This window comes from Haemaphysalis longicornis, unplaced genomic scaffold, assembly GCF_048455015.1.
Source record: "Haemaphysalis longicornis isolate Haplotype H1 unplaced genomic scaffold, Haemaphysalis longicornis Haplotype H1 scaffold_413, whole genome shotgun sequence".
In the NCBI taxonomy this organism is placed as follows: domain Eukaryota; kingdom Metazoa; phylum Arthropoda; class Arachnida; order Ixodida; family Ixodidae; genus Haemaphysalis; species Haemaphysalis longicornis.
Window position 1 is genome coordinate 151693 of NW_027526366.1, and position 19418 is coordinate 171110.

The 19418-nt window shown below is 49.2% G+C and overlaps 1 protein-coding gene across 1 annotated transcript in view; it reads right to left on the reverse strand.

The window, feature by feature from the left end:
• The window catches only part of LOC144137604 (FGGY carbohydrate kinase domain-containing protein-like), a 65934-nt gene that overhangs the window by 39562 nt on the left and 6954 nt on the right, over nt 1-19418 (reverse strand). The window contains exon 2 of the mRNA XM_077669537.1: nt 3358-3463. Within this exon, the coding sequence (XP_077525663.1) occupies nt 3358-3463 (106 nt within the window). The remainder of the gene's footprint in view (nt 1-3357; nt 3464-19418) is intronic.

Here is a 19418-nt window from a genome sequence, read left to right on the forward strand (position 1 = left end):
ACAGGGTAAGGATAAAACAAGCCTATGCACCAACAGCTAGCTGCGAGGATGAGGCCTTAGGTAGTTTCTACGAAGACGTCGAAGCAACAATGAATAACTGAACAGCACATTTCACACTTGTAATGGGATACTTCGACGCAATGGGAGAGTAGAAGAAAAATCAGCGGGAAATTTTGCAATAGGCACTCGCAACTGCCGAAGAGATACACTGGCTGGATTTACAGAGAGAAATAACCTGAAGCTATTAAACACATTCTCCCGAAAACTCAAGAGTAGTAAATGGACATCGGAAGGTCCTTACGGGATGACAAAAACCGAAATTCGCTTCATTTTGAGTGGCAACCTAGGCATTATGCAGGACGTGGAGGTTCTGATCAAGGTTCGGTGCAGGGATCATAGGTTGCTTAGGTGCAAAGTAAGGCTAAGTCTCAAAAAGTAAAGAAGGCAACTCGTAAAAAGTAAGAAGCCCAGCATCAAGTCCATCACAGACAGGACGCAGGAGCTTAAAATAACTTTTCAGACCAAATTCGCGCTTTTAAAGGGTAAGAACGAGGACAGTGTTGACGCCCTAAATGACAACCTAACAGCAAGCACAGCAATTCCAGAGTCAGGAGCGTCCATTGGAGAGGCTGTATGTAGGAAACAAACTGTAAAAATAACTCAGCAAACAAAGGAGCTTATTGCGAAGCGCCATAACATAAAATGATGGAGCACAGTGGATCAAATTGAATTAGCGGAGCTATTAAAATTGATAAATAGAAGTAAAACAAATGACATTCCTGCGTATAACATGGCGCTTATTGAGTGAATGTTGGAAAAAGGAGGAAGCTTGAAAGCAAAAAGGAGGAATGCAGAGACAATGTACGCCGACTCAGACATGACCAGGGTACCATTACGCACAATATGGACGAGATATATGAAATAGCAGAACGTTTATACGTTTATACACCAAGATATACGTACGCCAGCGACATTGGACGACGGGTAACTACTGAGCCTACAAACGTAGCTTGCAAAGTTCCGCCAGTAACTAAGGAGAAAGTAGAAAAGACGCTCAAGGGCATGAAAAGAGGGAAAGCGGCAGGCGACGCAGGCATAACTACAGACCTTCTAACGTAGGGTAGATATATAATAATATAAAAGCTTGCTAAACTATTCTCAAATTATTTAAAGACTTTAAAGATACCCAAAGACTGGAAAAACGCCAACATATTTTTAATTCACAAAAAGTGAGATAACAAAGATCTTAAGAGCGACAGGCCCGTAAGCCTTCTGTCGGCTGTATACAAGCTGTTTACCAAGATAATAGTTAACCGCATGAACAACAGCCTAGACTTCCAACAACCCAAAGAAGAGGCTGGGTTTAGAAAAGGGTATTCTAGAATGGATCACATCCATATGTTACCAACCAAGTAATATAAAATCAGCATAGTATAATAAGCCACTTTCCATGACATTCATAGACTATGGAAAAGCGTTTGATTAAGTTAACACTGCCGCAGTGATGGGCACCTTAAAGAAACAAGGAATAAAGGAGACCTACCTAAGACTCCTAGACGACGTATACGAAGACTGCACGGGCAGGGTTACCCTTCACAAACAAAGTGATAAATTCCCGATCCGAAAATGGGTGCCACAACGAGATAACATCGCACTAAAATTGCACACAGACTGTCTGGAGGCTGTATACAGGAGGAATGACTGGGAAAACATAGGCTTACGAATAAACTGGGAATACTTAGCCATTTGAGGTTTGCAGACGATAGCCTTGCTCAAGGAATCTGCAGAACTAAAAAAAATGATTGAAGAACTACAATCAGAGAGCTTCGCTGCAGGGCTATAGATAAATATGAATAAAACTAAAGTAATGATAAATAAACATGCTAAATATCCCCTCCCGAGAGTAGTGGGAGAGAGAACTCACTAGCCCTTGTCCCACCAGACAGCTGCAGCTGATCGAACGGGCAAAGACAGCGGGTTGCTCCAATGGCGCCCTGGAATGAGGGCTCCCCCCCCCCCCCAAGACTTTTCGAAACAATAAAAGTTGTACTCCTCCTCCTCCTCCTGTCCTGTCTCATCAGCCTACCCCTCACGCTCTTCTCCAGTCTCAATCCTCCCATGCATGGAGGAATGATAAACGTAACAGAGGTTTGTTGGATTCAATTTTAACAGCGAAGCTGCTTCGACTCGAGTTCCATCCGTGCGTGGCGTCGCTCAGAACTGGGCGCAGCAAAGTGTAGAGTAGGAAAATCCTGCGGGAAGAAGTGTGAGAGAAAGTGGCGAGGAGCAAGGAACCCACGAGAAGGTGTGGGGAGTGCGCGTCGCGGCGCAGATGCTCGGCTGGGGAGTCGTACCAGCCGTCGCTCAATACTTGCAGCACGGGGGGGGGGGGGGGGGGGGGGGGCGCAAATGTTCCGGTGGAAAGTCGCGAGTCGGGGATCAGTGCCTAGCGATGACGTAAGCTCTGGCGTGCAGGTGTTGTTCTAGTTGAGAGAGACGGCGTGCGCTCGGTGGACTTCAGAGTCCCATCTACCGATAAGATGGGCAGACCTGATAAAAGCCAAGTGAGAGCTAGTGAAGACCACCAGCTCCGGTGCTTCCTCAGTCTTCGCATCTCAATTGCGCAGGTGGCCGAATTCATTCTGCATGATGATGATGATGATGATGCTTAGTGGCTTCCCCTTTGTAACGGGGTGGCGTTGCACAGCGGTCTTAGTCGCAACGCCACTGTACAATCACCTCGCCAAAAATACAAACAAAATAAATAAAAAATAATGTCACAATAAAAAGACAATGGCGCACTCCGAGTGCGCCATCTGTTGGGACCTTTTGTTACTGTTTGTTAATCGAGCCACGGGGTTCAGCCCTTTCTGCATTTTGTGATTGAAATATTGTTTTTAACACATTCTTCTTTGCATGCCATAGCAAGAATTACGTCCACGTCTATTTTTTAATCAAAAGATCAGTGCTAGTATAAGATATATATTTTGTTTTGCTTCAAATATGCCCAGTGTTTTCGTTTTGCTGAACTTTGTTGACAATTATGAAGTATGCTACCATATTTAGTAGTTTAGTAATGTGCCTGTATGAACTTATCGTTTCAGTATTCGCTTAACATTTGGTGCGATTGCTGAATAGGGGACAGACAGACAGACAGACAGACCAAAATTTTCTCGCCTAAGTAGCCTAAGGCAGACCATCGTCTACAAACTATGCCTCATATACAGGGTTTTTCATTTGGTGCCAGTAGGCTTCGGTTCAGCACCCCAAAGCAAATGCTTATAAGAAAAGTAGGGTGCAGTATCGGGTTAAATCAATTTCTTCGTGTAAATCGTTCGATCCAGAGTGTGCGCTCACCCTTGGGGCTGACTGTGATGGGCCGTCCAGAGTCATCCAGCAGCACCAGAGAACAGGTGGCGTCAAAGCCGATGCCACGCACGTCCTTGGCATCTCGACACACCTCCTGGCAAAGAAAGCACTCTCTAGTTAACCATACATAGTCCCTTGTGCATAACGGACGTCGAAAGAAAATCGTCATTAAAGATATTGTATGCAATACAATTTTCGAAATAAAGTTTGCATTGCATCAGAAATATTTCCCCAAATTATTTAACGAAAACTGTCTTTTTACCTTCCCTGGCTGCTAGTAAACTTCACAAATTGCGACAAGGCACGCCATCACAAAAAAAGACAAAAGATCGTGCACATATATGCTTGCTTCCCCGAAGATAACGTCGAAAAAGGATAGTGTTTATCTTTAATCTCCCTTCTACCTTTTTCCCTCCCTTATGTTAACCACCCCCTCCCTCTGCCACGTCCTAACTTCCTATTCTAACGCCACTCCTGTTATACGTTTTCTCTGCAATCTGAACTACCTCTGTACTATTTTTTCAAACTTTTCCTTACTCTGTCCCATTCCCTCCGCTTTTCATCTAACCAGGTTTAGGTGTCATCTATTGATAGACACTTACTAGGCCGGATTTTTCTCTCTTATTCGTCCTCTGATCATAATAACCACACACATCCTTCTATCCTTGTTTTCCCTTTTCCCTCACTCCCATTCCCCTACCTGCCCCTCCCCTTTCCAGCGGCCGCCACCTCCTCTTGTCACGTGGCCTACCAGTAACCTGGCTATAGCCCATGTGTAAGTTACTAGAGGGTTACCGGTGATTCACAAGTCACTTGCGTGTCAAAAGCGGTGCTACGGGAGCGAGATTCCGTTCCTTGTGGGCGCAAGTCTGGCCCTACCTGTACACACCCAGCGCCTACATTGGTTCGCTGAGAACCCTCGTATAATTTTATGCAAAAGAACTCCGCTGTTCGGCCTAGGTAGCGTAGGAGTAGACTCGAAGGTATTGGAGCATGCGTCTCGGGTTCGACCCACCGAAATGTCTTTTTTTCCAAAGAACCGGGATATTCTTTCCGCTGAAACACATTCTCTTAGCTCAATTATACGCATTCTTCTTATATGTAAAGGTGGTTTAATATCTTTTAATTCGGTCTAGAGGTGGGGCGCGGCATATAGACGATTATAATTAACGTTCTGAATTGCACCGCCAGTGCTCGGCTTGTTCCTGTCTTGGAACGGATGTCAGGCTACTAGGGTGTACGGCCACACATAAATGCGGTCGGGCGGACGGAGCGCATGGTCATCATTTCTCCACCGAGGCACACCACCTTGACCGGGACCAGCCACAGCGGCCAAACCCCTAGTGGTAGGGAGACGAACCCGCCCCTCCGAGACCACTGCGCCCTTTACCGGCGGGTCTGAAAACCAGTTTATGCGAGGTCACCCGCGGGTGTAGGAACCTGCTCCTACCCCTGCGTGACGAACGACGTTCAGCAGACTTACGAAAAGGCTCAACATTATTACACCGAGGGCTCCGCTGCAAAAGAACTCCATGAATCTGCGTACCTAGAAAAGGACATCAGTAATTTACGTAAATCAAACTTTTTCGCATCAAGAGGGGTAGGGCGGCTGTTTAGGACTAGCCCGGTTGTCCGGAGGGGTCTTACCAAGGCCCGATATTGCCACTACTTGAATGGTTTTTCCGGGCGAAAAAAGTTGCAGAATAAAGGCGTAAAATGAAAAAAAAAAACTAAAATACTCTGCTGCCGAACTTATGCCAAAATGGAACATCTAATTGGTTAAATTATTAGCAGGACTGAATTTCGCGAAATATTTTGCAGATAAAGCTCTAATCAGCTTTTATTCGCTGTTCAGGACTTCTTGCTATAGCGGGGAAGGAATTTCTGCTGTCGAAATGAACGCGTCCCCACCAAATTTATTTTCAACGACCTGCGCGGCTATAAAGCGACTACGAGCTGGGAGCAAGCGGCTCCATGGTATTTTGGCGTCTGCGACATATTGTCACGAAGCCAAAGACGACGCAGTAGTCTTCAAGAAAACACGTTTATTGGAGCGAACTTGTGCTCCCCTAACAACTCAAAGAATACACAGGCGGCGAAGCAGCATTCAACAAAGTGACGTGCGCAGGCGAGCGTCGGCGAGTCGAATACCGCGGCATCTGCTCTGCAGGCTTTTATCTTTTATCTGTCTCTGTAGGCTTTTATCTTTATCTTTTATCTTTATCTGTTTCTCAAACCGTCGATTTATATCCAGAACATTGTAGATCAAAGAAGATTATTCTAGGTTAGTGACGTTAGGGCGTAACGCTTTCCTTATCAGAATGAGATAACCCGTGCGGCATAAGAATAAAGAATGGAACATGGGCTTCGCTTGGGAGAGATAATACAGCCAGGCGCGGCCGGGCAGTGAAAAGAAAACAAACAAACAAACACAACGCATGGTCAGCTTCAAAATTATTTCAATTTCAGCGTTTGGTGTCAGGGTCACCGCAAGGTTACGTGCACACTAGCGTCGAATTTGCGGTGCCGCCCTGCCGAAAGCCGCACCGGCGTCGCGCCGCGCTGCGGCTGAAAGCTGCGGCGCGACGCCGCGGCCAAGTAGTGACCCCGGATCCCAACCATTAGGCAGAGATAATTAGAAGGATAAGAATGGGGTAGAGTGCATTGGGTAAGCATTCTCAGATGGCAGGCTACCATTGTCCCTGAAGAAAAAAGTGTATGACAGCTGCACATTACGGGAACTCACCTCGGGGCAGAAACTTGGAGGATCACTAAAAGGGTTCAACTTAAATTGAGCACGACTCAGCAAGCAATGGAACGAAAGATGATAGGTGTAACATTAAGGGACAAGAAGAGAGAGGAGTGGGTCAGGGAACAAACGCGTGTTAAGGACATATTAGTAGAAATCAAGCAGAAGAAATGGGCGTGGGCAGGGCATGTAAGGCGAAGGCAAGATAATCGTTGGTTGTTAAGGGTTACAGAGTGGATCCCTAGAGAAGGCAAGCGTGGCAGGTGGCGGCAGGAGGTTAGATGGGCAGATGACATCAAGACGTTTGCGGGGATAAATTGGTTGCAGTTGAGTTTCAATTTCAATTTATTCGAGACAATCCTCATTACAAGTTTGTCTTGGGTGGCGTGGCTAAGGGCAGAATTAACGCCTGACGGGGCCCCGACACCCATTCAGCAACTGGAGACAGCCCAGCATGCAGTGCACTAACTGTGAGCATAAAAGTATTGACAACGAAAGCAAATTGCTCAACTACGCACAAATTATGCCGACACACTACAACACTAACACACCGAGAAATCCCTTTTGAAAAGATACACGCAATAAAGAGTGCATTTTTCGGACAGTGGAGATAATATACCAAAATAGTGACTGTTTTACAGCAACAGCAAAGTGATTTACATTAACAAGTCAAAAACTAAACAGACAACCACAACAGAAAACGCAAAGGATCATAAGGTGACCCCACAGTTAGGACCTGCCTAATTGGAAATCTATGCGAGAGGCCTTTGCCCAGCAGTGGGCGTAGATAGGCTGATGATGATGATTAATACAGCGATACCTGCTAAAAGCTACTTCCGAGGCTCCAACCAACCAAAAAGCTGGCGTGACGCTACAAGAACAAAAATATTGTGGTTGGAAAGCCAACTGCACAACTGCAAAGCATGGAGCCTACTAAAGCGTCTGCTGGACGAAGCAAACCCCAAGTCTCACCAGAAGGACCTCGTCGCACGCCTGCTACGCAAGGAGCTCGGGGACCATGGGTCAAATGCGGGAGCCACCCGCCTGCGAGCAAAATACCTGCCGCACACTGCAACCGTGCAGCATGGACCGTACACGGGCGAGCCCAAGAAAGAATTAGACCAAGACTTCAGCGTGGAAGAGATCAGAACAGCACTGCACGACTCAACAGCAGGTCGGCACCGGGCCCCGACCGGGTGTCGAACGGCGCCCTGCAGAATCTCGAAGACCGCTCGGGGGAACAACTGACAGAGTACATCAACGCCCGCTGGCGGCGAGTCAGCTTCCCGCGCCAGTGGAAGACCGCGAAGACGATCCTAATACCGAACCCCGGCAAACCGCCGAGCCTCGACAACCTCCGCCACATGGCGCTGACATCGTGCGTCGGCAAAGTCGTGGAGCACGCACTGCTCAACCGATGGCAAGGGTACCTGGAGCAGAAAAGAATCTACCCACTGTCCACCATAGGCTTCCGCCAACACCTCGGAACGCAAGACGCCATTATTCAACTGAAGCAAGTGCTGGACAACAAGACCAGGGAACCAGGGCGATTCACGTGCTCGACCTAGAAAGCGCCTTCGGCAAGGTCGCGCACTTGCCGATCGGCCTGCACACTTACAATTACTTGAAAGACTTCCTGACGGGCAGACGCGCCGTACTAATGGCAGGAAAATTCCAGCAGGAAAAGAAAACGCTGGGAAGCGCCGGAACCCCACAGGACTCGGTCATCTCGCCCACACTCTTCAACCTGGTCATGATCGGGGTGGCAGAGAAGCTGCAAGACATAGAAGACGTCTGACACACTATACGCCGATGGCATAACTCCCAGGGTATGCAGAGGCAGCAACGGTCACATCGAGTCGACGATGCAGTCTGCAATTCACGCAACAGAGACCCATCTACAATTCACGAGCCTGCGGTGCTCTCTCTAGGAACCAGAGAGAGAGAGAGAGAGAACAAACTTTATTGAGCATTCTAGAGCCGTTTAGGCGCTTGATGGGGTGGTGCCCTCTTCTCGGGCCCCATATGTTTCCAGGTACTCCTGTCCTCTGGTGATCAGCGCGATCTGTTCTTCCAGGGCAGGGCTAGACAACAAGGTCTCCCATCGCTCAGGGTTGATGTGAGGGGAGGGGGGGAGGGGGGGAGGGGTAAACTTGGGAAAATTGCACTCTCCTATTATGTGCTGGAGTGTGCCCAGTTGTTTGCAGTTGGGACATTCTTTCTCATATCTATCCGGGTAGAACTTGTTTCGGAGGTAAGGGTGGGGGAACGACCCGGCTTGGATCTGTCTGTATATGACTTGCTGCGCTCTGCTTAGAGAATGGTGTGGTTCAGGATATCGCTTCCTCCCGTCTTTATAGTGATTGACTATGTCCCTGTAGCTCGTTATGGGTAGCTGTTCCTGCCCCTCTGCCCGGCTGATTAGTTCTCGGGCCTGTTGGTGGGCAAATTCATTGCCCTCCACCGAAGAGTGGGCTGGCACCCATATTAGCTCTATTTTGTGGCTTGGTGGTACTTTCCTTTGGAGGATTCTCGCTGCCTTATAAGAAACCCATCCTTTTCTGAAGTTCCTATATGCTTTTTGGGAGTCCGTGACTATTTTTGTCGCTTTTGGTTGGGTCAAGGCTACGGCAATTGCTATTTCCTCAGCTTCCTCTGGGCTTGGTGTGATGACTGAGGCACACGTGATGAGCTCGTCCCTTCCTGTTATTGCAATCGTTGCTCTCATTGAGTGTTTCGGAAGTGAGGCGTCGGTGTACGTCACTCCTGTTTCTTTAATTAGATACTCGTTTAGGGTCTTCGCTCTGGCCTGTCGTCTTCCTTCGTTTCTGTCCGGCTTCATGTTTTGAGGTAACGGTTTGCTATCCACCGTTTCGGCCCATGCGCGCGGTATAGGGCCTTTGTTTTGACGATAAGCTTCTTGCCATCCTATTTTATCTAGGACGGCTCTTCCCGCTTTTGTTTGGCTCAGTCGCACCCTTTGGTTTGATAGGTGCGCTTCGATCAGTTCGGAGACCGTATTATGCTTGGCCATTCCCAGTAGCTTTTCGGTGGATGAGTGTATCGGAATGCCCAGCGCGAGCTTCGTAGCTTTTCTAATAACTGTGTCCAGTTGGTCCCTTTCGTTTTTCAAAAGCTGGAGGTAGGGAGCTGAGTAGGTGATTCTCGAAATCACAAAGGCTTGGACAAGCCTGAGGGATTCCTCTTCTTTGAGTCCTCTTCTCTTATTTGTGATCCTTCTAATCATGTTCATGATTTGTTCGGATGTGCTCTTGAGCTTTCTGAGTGCGGTTCGGGCTTTACCATTCTCCTGTATTATTAGGCCAAGGATCTTGACGTGAGTCGTCGGTGTGATGCTGCAGTCATCTATAACTATGCTTATGTTTCTCTTGTCTGCCTTTTTGGGTCTTGGCTGTATCACTAATAGCTCTGATTTTTGCGGTGAGCAGCAGAGACCGCAGGTGCTTGCATATTCCTGGACTATGTCCGCTGCCCTTTGGAGTGTTTCCTCCATCCACCCTTCTGAGCCCGCTTGCGCTGTCCAGACCGTAATGTCGTCCGCATAAAAGGCGTGATCTATTCCTTCTATTTTCTCTAGTAATGCTGGTAGAGGTAGAAGCGCCAGGTTGAAAAGCAGCGGGGACAGAACAGACCCTTGCGGAGTTCCTCTGTCCCCTAGTGCTATAGGCTGTGACTTCTCCTCCCCAATCTTGATTATAGCAGTCCTATTGCTGAGGAAGTCTTTGACGTAACTGTAGATTCTTTCCCCGCAATTCGTGTTATTCAGACTGCGAAGAATGCTCTCGTGCGTCACATTGTCAAAGGCTCCCTTGAGGTCAAGGGTTAATATTGCCCTCGGAGTCTGGTTCTTGGCCTTTTTGATGACTAATTCATTTAGTTGCAGGAGGACATCCTGGGTGCCCAGGTGTTCCCTGAAACCGTACATGGACGACGGCATCCGATCGGTGGCATCAAGGTGTCTCTGCAGCCTTTTCAGGATCATGCGCTCGACCACTTTTCCCACACACGACGTCAGAGAGATGGGCCTCATGTTATCGACGTGTGGAGTCTTGCCTGGCTTCGGTATGAACCGTACCTCTGCTTCCTTCCATTCCTTGGGCAGTGAACCTTCGTTCCAGGCCTTGTTTATATATCCTAAGAGCTCGCTTCGACTACCGTCGCTGAGATTCCTCAGCAGTTTGTAGGTAATGGCGTCCTTCCCTGGGGAGCTGGCTTGGTTGCTCTCATCAATCGCTGTTACCAACTCCAGATCGGTGAAGGGTTGGTCCAAGTCCGGGTTTTCCCTTCCCTCGTATCCGGGTATCGGTGCTCCCGACGTTTCCGTTTTCAAATACTTGTCTTTGAGCACCTCTATCAGGCGCTTGCTGTCTCCTTTAAAATTATTCAGCGTGCGTGCGAGATTTCGATTGATCGCACTTTTGGTGTTCAGAGGGTCAATGAGGTGCCGTAGGAGGCTCCATGTTTTCCTCGCAGACAGGGTTCCCTGGAGCCCGTCGCATATCCTTAACCAATTTTCTTTACAGAGCTGGGCTGCGTATTCTGCCGCCTGCCTATTGAGCTCGTGTATGCGCTTTCGTAGCTTTCTATTGCGCCTTTGCCGTTTCCATCTCTTGGTTAGCGCGTGTCTCGCCTCCCAGATGTGAGCCAGCTTGTTGTCCACATATGGGGTTTGTATTGTGGTGGCTATTTTCTGGGTATATTCCTCCACCCAGTTCAGGTGTTTTTTGGCCCAGTCTTGGTAGTTCCCAGTTCCCTGACCGTCTTCGTATTCAATCTCTGTTCTTCTTCTGAGGCGATCCCAGTCGGTGATCCTGGCCTGTCCTAGTTTTGCCCTGAAGTCTTGTCCCCTGATCTTCAAGGAGATGATGTCATGGTCTGATCCGAGGTTAGTGTCTAGATTAGCCCAGGTGACGTCCAAGTCTCCTATCAGAAGTGATAGGTCCGGCGTGGTGTCTCTGGCCGTGCTCGTGCCTATCCTGGTGGGGGTCTTCAGCTCGTTTAGTATTGTAGCGTTATGTTTTTCTATAGCGTTCATGAGGTGCTTGCCCCTTCTCGACTGGAATTTGTATCCCCACTGCGTGTGTGGGGCGTTAAAATCGCCTAATATCAGCGTCGGTCTAGCTTTTGCTGCTCGGATGCAATCCAGCATGGTGCCTTCGATGTCCACGTCCTTTTTAGACGGTCGGCAGTAGGCATTTAATATAAATATGTTTTTACTGCTGCCTATATCCCTGCTGTGAATTTCTACTAGCACGTGTTCGCACCCTCTTTGGGTTGTCATGTGTTGTGTTGCCGCTACGTTTTTTGTAACCAAGGTCGCCGTGCTCTTTTCACTTGGGTCCGTATACGTAACGTACCCCGCCAATTTGGGCCTCTCGTTGGTTTCTTGTAGTACTATAACATCTGGTTTCTGTTCCAGTGTTTCGATGTATAGATGAAGCTCGCTTAATTTGTTCTTTATACCCCTGCAATTCCATTGATAAATCGTTGTCAAGCTTTGTTTGTTTCTATTCTTCTTCATTGTCTTGAGGGGTGTTACCTTCTGCGGGATTAGTTCCATGGTGCGGTTTGCTGTGGAGCGCGGTCTTGTGTGACTTCCTCATTACTAGTGTCGTGTGTTTGAGCTTTGCATCGAAAGTCGACATTCTTGAGGACACTTGGTTATACTTGGCTTCTAAGTTATCTAGTCTTGACGTAAGGTTTCTCATTTGCTCGGTAAGAATTCCCACTTGATTGTTGGTCTCAGCCTGTTGATTTGAAATTTGAGACAGCATGTTCATGATGGTTTGCAGGGTAGGTTCTGGTTGCTGTGGTATAGTCGGATGCGTTGCTTGGGACGGAGCCGGTTCTATCCTGTCGGCCTCCATTGCCTCACCTTGCGGTAGTTCAGGGGAATGGGTGTCTCGCTTAGCTACCTTTCTCTTGGTACTATCCTCCGATTTCTCGGTTCTGTCGCGTGCCTCCATGCGCTCCATGAGCGCTTTAATCTGTTGGTTTTGTTGTGCTATAAGCTTCTTAAGCTCGGCACATTCCTTTCTAAGTTCAGAGCATTCTTTGCAATTGCTACTGAGAGGGGAGGGGGTGAGAGGGGGGAATTCTTTGTCGTTGCTGTGAGCGACAGAAGACCCAGTTGCCCAACCCACCTGTTTTCCGGCGATCCGCTTCGGCGTACTGCTCCTAGTCTTCGACCTCGAGCGGGACTCGCGCCTGCGAGCCTTGGTGTCGGCGCCTGGCGATGACGTCCTCGAACCTGGTCTCGAGGCACAGCTATTGCTCCGTCTTCTTTCTCTCCCCCTGGAGAGTGAGCGCCGGCTCTGGCGCTCTTGGTGAGGGGGCGACGACTTCCGCGCAGCTGGCGTCTCCTCTCGATTTGGTGGTGTTCTGGAACTTTCTTCGTAGGCTGACCTTTGGCGCTCCCATCTTCGCTTACGCACGACGTATGGGGTCTTGTATCGGGCCTTGCATACTTTGTCTGCTGTGAGGTGGTCTCCTCCACATAGGCTGCACTTTGGCTTACAGTCGTGGTTGTGGTCTTCTCCCGGGTTCTGGATTCCGCAGCCGCGGCAGATACGGTTCGTCGGATTTGGGCAAACGTCCATTCTGTGGCCCAAGCGGCCACATTGAAAGCACTTGTCAATTTGCTTTCTGTACAGTGAGCATTCCACCAGCAGGTTGCCGTACTTGACGTAATTTGGCACTTTCCCGCCGCTGAAGGCTATGACGACCGACAACGTTTTGCCGATTCTGTTGGCCTGCAGGGCTGTCGGGTTAAATTCATGGACGATAAAGTCGTTTATCTCTTGGGCCGAATCCCTCTAGGAACCAGAACTCCTGCTCTACCACCCTACACAACGGGGCAAACTCAAAGTCCGAAGAAAATGTGAGGAAATCAGTCTACGCACGAACGACGGCACGGTCATCCATACAGTCCTGAAAATCAGAGTCCTGGGCATGATAACCGATGCTACGGGCCACAACGGCGGAGCCATCACCGGACTAATACCTAAAACGTCCAACTCCACGAGTCTCCTCATGAGAATCATTAACAGAAGGAGCGGAATGAGGGAGGAGAATCTCACGCGACTAATTCACTCGTTTGTCGCCTGCCACATTGCTTATGTCGAGCCCTTTCACAACTGGTACAGGCAAGAAGACAAGGTTAACGTCCTCATACGCAGGGTTTACAAGATCGCCTTCAGCCTGCCGGAATCCACCAGCACGGACTGGCTGCTCCAACTGGGAATCCACAACACACAGAAGAAAATCGCTGAGGCACAACGCACTTCGCAACTAGACAGGTTGTCCGGCACGAACCCTGACCGCCACATCCTCGACAACCTTGGCATCGGATGCCACATACAGCAGGGTCATAAAGTCACCACTCCAGACACGATCCGGCAGACACTTACAGTGGATACGTTCCCCAGAAACGTTCATCCGGAGTGCAACCGAGGCAGCTGAGGCCCGAGCCAAGGCTCTCCTCAACGTCCACGGCAACTATCTGTACGCGATTAGTGGACGCCGCCGGTGCGAAAGAGGCTCCCGATTTGCCGTGACGGTCGTCGATTCAAACGGGGCAACAAAGGTATTGTCACGTTGCCAAAGACGACGCAGTTGTCTTGAAGAAAAACAAGTTTATTGGAGCGAACATGTGCTCCCCTAACAACTCAAAGAATACAAGGCGGCGATACAGCAATCAACAAAGTGACGTGCGTAAACTGGTGTCGGCGATTCGAATGCCATGGCGTCTGCTCTGCAGGCGTTTATCTCTTGGCGCGAGTGTTTCTGGAACCATCAATTTACATCCATGACATTGTAGATCAAAGAAGATTATTCCGGGCTAGCGACGTTAGGGCGAGACAGTCTGCTTATCTGAATGTGATAGCCCGTGCGGCATAAAAATAAAGAATGGAAGACGAGCTTCGCTTGGGACGCAGACAACACAGCTAGGCATGGTCATGCAGCAAAAACAAATAATAAACTTATACAGGGTTCGCAGCATTACCTCCCCTATAAGAGTGTCTCAGTAACTATAAGGAATACCTCAGTAACCTCAGATTTGCTGATGACGTTGCCTTGCTAAGTAACTCGGGGGACGAATTGCAAAGCATGCTTTCCGCACTGGGCGAACAGAGTAGAACCGTGGGCCTGAAAATTAATATGCAGAAAACTAAAGTAATGATCAATAACCTCGGGACAGCACAGCAGTTTGAGATAGGTGGCGAGGCAGTGGAAGTGGTAAGCGAATATATCTACTTAGGCCAAGTTGTGACCCCAGATCCCAACCATGAGGCAGAGATAATTAGAAGGATCAGAATGGGGTGAGGTGCATATGGCAGACATTCTCAGATAATGAATAGCAGCCTACCATTGTCGCTGAAGAAGAAAGTGTATGACAGCTGCATCTTACCGGTACTCACCTACGGGGCAGAAACTTGGAGGCTCACTAAGAGGGTTCAACTTAAATTGAGAACGACTCAGCGGGCAATGGAGCGGAAAATGATAGGTGTAACATTAAGGGACAAGAAGAGAGCGGAGTGGGTCAGGGAGCAAACTGGTGTTAAAGACATATTAGTAGAAATTAAGAAGAAGAAATGGACGTGGTAATGCGAAGGCAAGATAACCGCTGGTCATTAAAGGTAACAGAGTGGATCCCTAGAGAAGGCACGCGTTGCAGGGGGCGGCAGAAAGTTAGATGGGCAGATGAGATCAAGAAGTTTGCGGGGATAAATTGATCACAGTTGGCACAGGACCGAGATAATTGGAGAATAATGGGAGAGGCCTTTGCCCTGCAGTGGGCGTAGATAGGCTGGTGATGATGATGATGATGATGAAGAGTGCATCGACCCGATGCTAAAATAAAAGACAGTCCAAACAACAACAACAAAGTCCGTCATGTTGCATATATCAAGCGAACCACGTGGACGACTTCGGGCCGCGTGTGTCGTCGTGATGTGCCGGAGTCACCATCGGGGATCACTTCGTAGGTAAGTTGGCCGACACGTCGTAGAATCTGGTAGGGTCCGAAATACCGTCGCAGAAGCTTCTCACTTAGTCTGCGTCGTCGGATGGGAGTCCAAACCCAAACACGATCCTCTGGGTGGTACTCTACGTCTCGGCGTCGCAGGTTGTAGCGCCCGGCATCCACCAGCTGCTGATCCGTTGTACGAACTCGAGCGAGCTGGCGAGACTCCTCCGCAGGCTGAAGGTATCCTTGGACATCGGGGTTGAGGTCGTCGTCTTCTACATGAGGAAGCATGGCGTCAAGCATCGTAGTCGGTAGACTTGCGTAGACAAGCTCGAACGGCGTCATCTGCGTAGTTTCCTGGATAGCCGTGTTGTACGCAAACGTGACATACGGGAGCACTTCGTCCCAAGTCTTATGTTCAACGTCGACGTACATTGACAGCATATCCACGATCGTCTTGCTCAGACGTTCTGTTAGTCCGTTCGTTTGGGGGTGGTACGCCGTCGTTCTTCGGTGATCCGTGTTGCTGTAGCGTAAGATTCCTTGCATAAGCTTCGCAGTGAAGGCTGTTCCGCGGTCCGTGATAAGAACTTCAGGGGCTCCATGTCGCAGCAGAACTTGGTTTATGAAGAACTTGGCGACTTCTTGTGCAGTCCCCCTCGGAAGAGCGGCGGTCTCTGCGTAGCGCGTCAAGTAGTCTGTTGCTACAACAATCCACTCGTTCTCAGATCGTGACGTAGGGAACGGGCCCAATAAGTCCATCCCAATCTGTTGGAAGGGCCTTGATGGGACGGCGATCGGCTGCAGAAGTCCGGCGGGTCTCGTCGGTGGCATCTTTCGTCGCTGGCAGTCACGGCAGCTCCGGACGTAGTGGGTGACGTCAGAGGTAAGGCGGGGCCATTAGTACCTCGCCTTGATTTTTCCAATAGTGCGGGCTGTGTCGAGATGTCCGGAAGACGGGTCGTCGTGGCACGCTTCCAAAATTTCGTCACGCAGGTCTGCGGGGACGACAAGTAGATAATTCGTTCTCGTTCCTGGGCTCAAATTCTTCTTCACGAGGACGGAGTTTCTCAGGCTGAATGCTGGTAAGCTGCGTTTGAAGGTCCTAGGAACGGCAACGTTGCATCCCTCGAGGTACTCGATTATGACTCGTAAGTCGGGGTCGGCACGCTGCTGGGCGGCTAGGTCGCTCTCCGTCACGATCCCGAAGAACGCGCTGTCTTCGTCAGCGTCTTGTGGTGGTGGGTCGACGGGGGCGCGGGACAGGCAGTCGGCGTCGGAGTGTTTCCTGCCGGATTTATAAACGACTGTAACGTCGAACTCCTGCAGGCGCAAGCTCCACCGCCCAAGACGGCCAGAGGGGTCCTTCAAATTGGCGAGCCAACACAGCGCATGGTGGTCTGTTACAACCTTGAATGGCCTTCCATACACGTATGGGCGAAATTTTGAAATGGCCCATATAATTGCGAGGCACTCTTTTTCAGAGGCTGAGTAATTTTTCTCCTCCTTTGACAGACCACGGTTGGCAAAGGCGATTACTTTTTTGCAACCGCTTTGCTTTTGGACGAGAACGGCTCCCAAGCCTATATCACTGGCGTCGGTGTGCATTTCGGTTTCGGCGTTTTCGTCGAAATGAGCGAGCACGGGAGGGTTTTGCAGGCGTTGTTCCAGCTCGCAGAATGCTTTTTCTTGGGCGTTTTCCCGGGCGAAAGGGGTGCTATCTTTTGTCAGGCGCGTAAGTGGCTCTGCAATGCGTGCGAAGTGTGCGACGAAGCGCCGGTAGTATGCGCACAGTCCGAGATATCTTCAAACGGCCTTTTTGTCTTTCGGTCTGGGGAAGTTTACTATGGCTGATGTTTTCGCCGGGTCAGGCAGGACTCCGGCGACGTTGACGACGTGTCCCAAAAACTTGAGTTCCTCGTAAGCGAAGCGGCACTTTTCAGGCTTCAGCGTTAACCCCGACATGCGAATAGCCTCGAGTACAGACTCCAATCTTGCGAGGTGTTCGTCGAAATTTCGGGCGAATACCACAACGTCGTCGAGGTATGCGAGACAGGTGTGCCTCTTCAGGCCAGCTAACACAGTGTCCATGACTCTTTGAAACGTTGCTGGCGGCGTGCACAGCCCAAACGGCATCACCTTGAACTCGTATAGACTAGCGTCACTAAATAAGCTACTACTATTTAGTGACGCTATTTGGGGTGTACGGCGCGAATCGGTACCTGCTGCTTGGCGCTCGCTTCGACAGTGTCGAAATGGAGAAATCGTTAGACGCTGGCTTCATGACTTGAGGGACACAGGTTTGATACCGGCCACTTCACTTACGATGTTTGATCACCATCGTCAGATACAGTTGGATTTCCTGTATGGCGTATTGGTGTACAACGGGGGCCAACGGTATCAGTGGGGACACTAAAGCTTGCTCTGGGCCGAATTTGACATGTTATTGCGAGAAAATTATATTCTTGTCAGGGAAAAAACGTTTTTGGAGAAGTTTACACCAGGCTTAAATTCAGCATAAATATCCCAATTGCCCCTCATGAATATTTTCGTAGGTAAACGTCGCTAAAGTTGACCGAGGCGCACGCTATAGCGAAGGGGGTTCATTTTGTCGAGTTTCATTTTTTATACAGTAAGAGAAAAATTTTCCCAGAGGAAATATTGGCGACTCTGAGCATTAGAATAATCAGAGAATGATATAGGTAAATTTCAAGCAAATTGAAGAGATCGGCCAGGCACCCTATCTGAAATCACTCGGGGGCCGAATTAACAGTGTTTTACTGTCCAGCAGAATCTCCATAATTCGGCCCCCGCTAATTCGGAAATTCGGATAATTCGTCCTTCTCACATCCTCCCATCAAAATGTACATAGCCATATGGCAACAAATATTCGCTAATTCGACGCAAAATTGCACGCGCACCGCTTAATTCGTACTGGCGGCAAGTTAAGGACGGCGCAACTGAAATGATCTACGGAGCACTAATCGTTACCGTCTCAACGACCTTCACGCGATTTTAGAACGACAGTGACCAGCGACCGTTTTGCCGTGGCAGAGGGCCGCCCGTTGCCATCGCTCGCCATCCGTTGACTGCGGTGGACCGCAAACACTGCAACGGTGCGCTGTCGAAGTAGATCGCGGATGCCAAGGAAACGATAGGGGACGCTGGTGTAATCAAGGCAACGCCTCCTCTAGAAATAGTTGGAACATGAGTTGTGGTAGTAGTCCTTTCCGCTCAGCTGCCCGAAAAAAAAACGAAACCAAAACAAAAACAAGCATCACGGACTTCTGCTGAAAGTAAATGAATGGAATAAAAGGGTTAAAAATGCGCCTTTTGGTTATTCATTTCATAATTCGACATTCGGATAATTAGGACATTTTTTTTTTTCACTGCCTTGAGATCCGAATTACCGACGTTTTACTGTGTACTTGTTTTGAAAATCCTTGGATGAATATAAAATATGCGTTAGGAAAATGTTTATTCACTTCAATGCGAGATGTCAATCTTACCAACGCCGCCTGTATTAACATTGCCTGACGCGTCGCGCGCTTTTCAATGGGAAGGTTAGGGACGCTTAGTTCAGGCACTGATCCGCTATGTGGCGCGTGCCGGCGGACACCTCGCCTTACGTCACTGCTCGCGAGTCGCGAACGCTGCACCCACTTCTACGGCGTGTGTCTGTCAGCGTGCCTGTTGGGCTTCAAGGGCCGTTTCGCTTACATCTTAGCCGTGCCGGGGCGCTAGTTCTGTGGCGCACTGGGGATCTCGTTCAACGTGTCGCTCGCTTCATACTTGCTGCATTTTTCCAAAGATAAAGACGGAGGCGGACTGAAATAGTCTAAGAACATACTGATTGTCGGGTAGACATATAGCTAACAGAAAAACGATATTTTCGGATGGGGCAGCCAATATTTTACTGATATTTTTCTTCCTGGAGTATTTAGAGAAGAAAAAATTGCGTGCACGTTTTTTGTTCAGGCGCTCACTTCTACGATTACTTTCCAATAATATCACGTGCTTGTAAACTTGTGAAAATTATAGGAAACAAAAGGATAAGCAGCTGCGATCCCGCCACGCTCTCCGGGTGCTTCTACAGTACAGTCCTCAATTTTAGAAGTGCGTACCGATGCGGAGTGCGAACAGGGGGGTCAAAACAATACCTAAATGCGGAGGGAATAGAGGGGGGATGCCCCACTCAGAAAATTTCAGGGCCTGTGATGCCTGTGATCCGAGTAGATAAGCGCGCAAAGCCGGCATCAGCCTGCGGCAGCGCCAGGGATTTTGCTTCGTGACAGCGGAAGTTTTATCAGT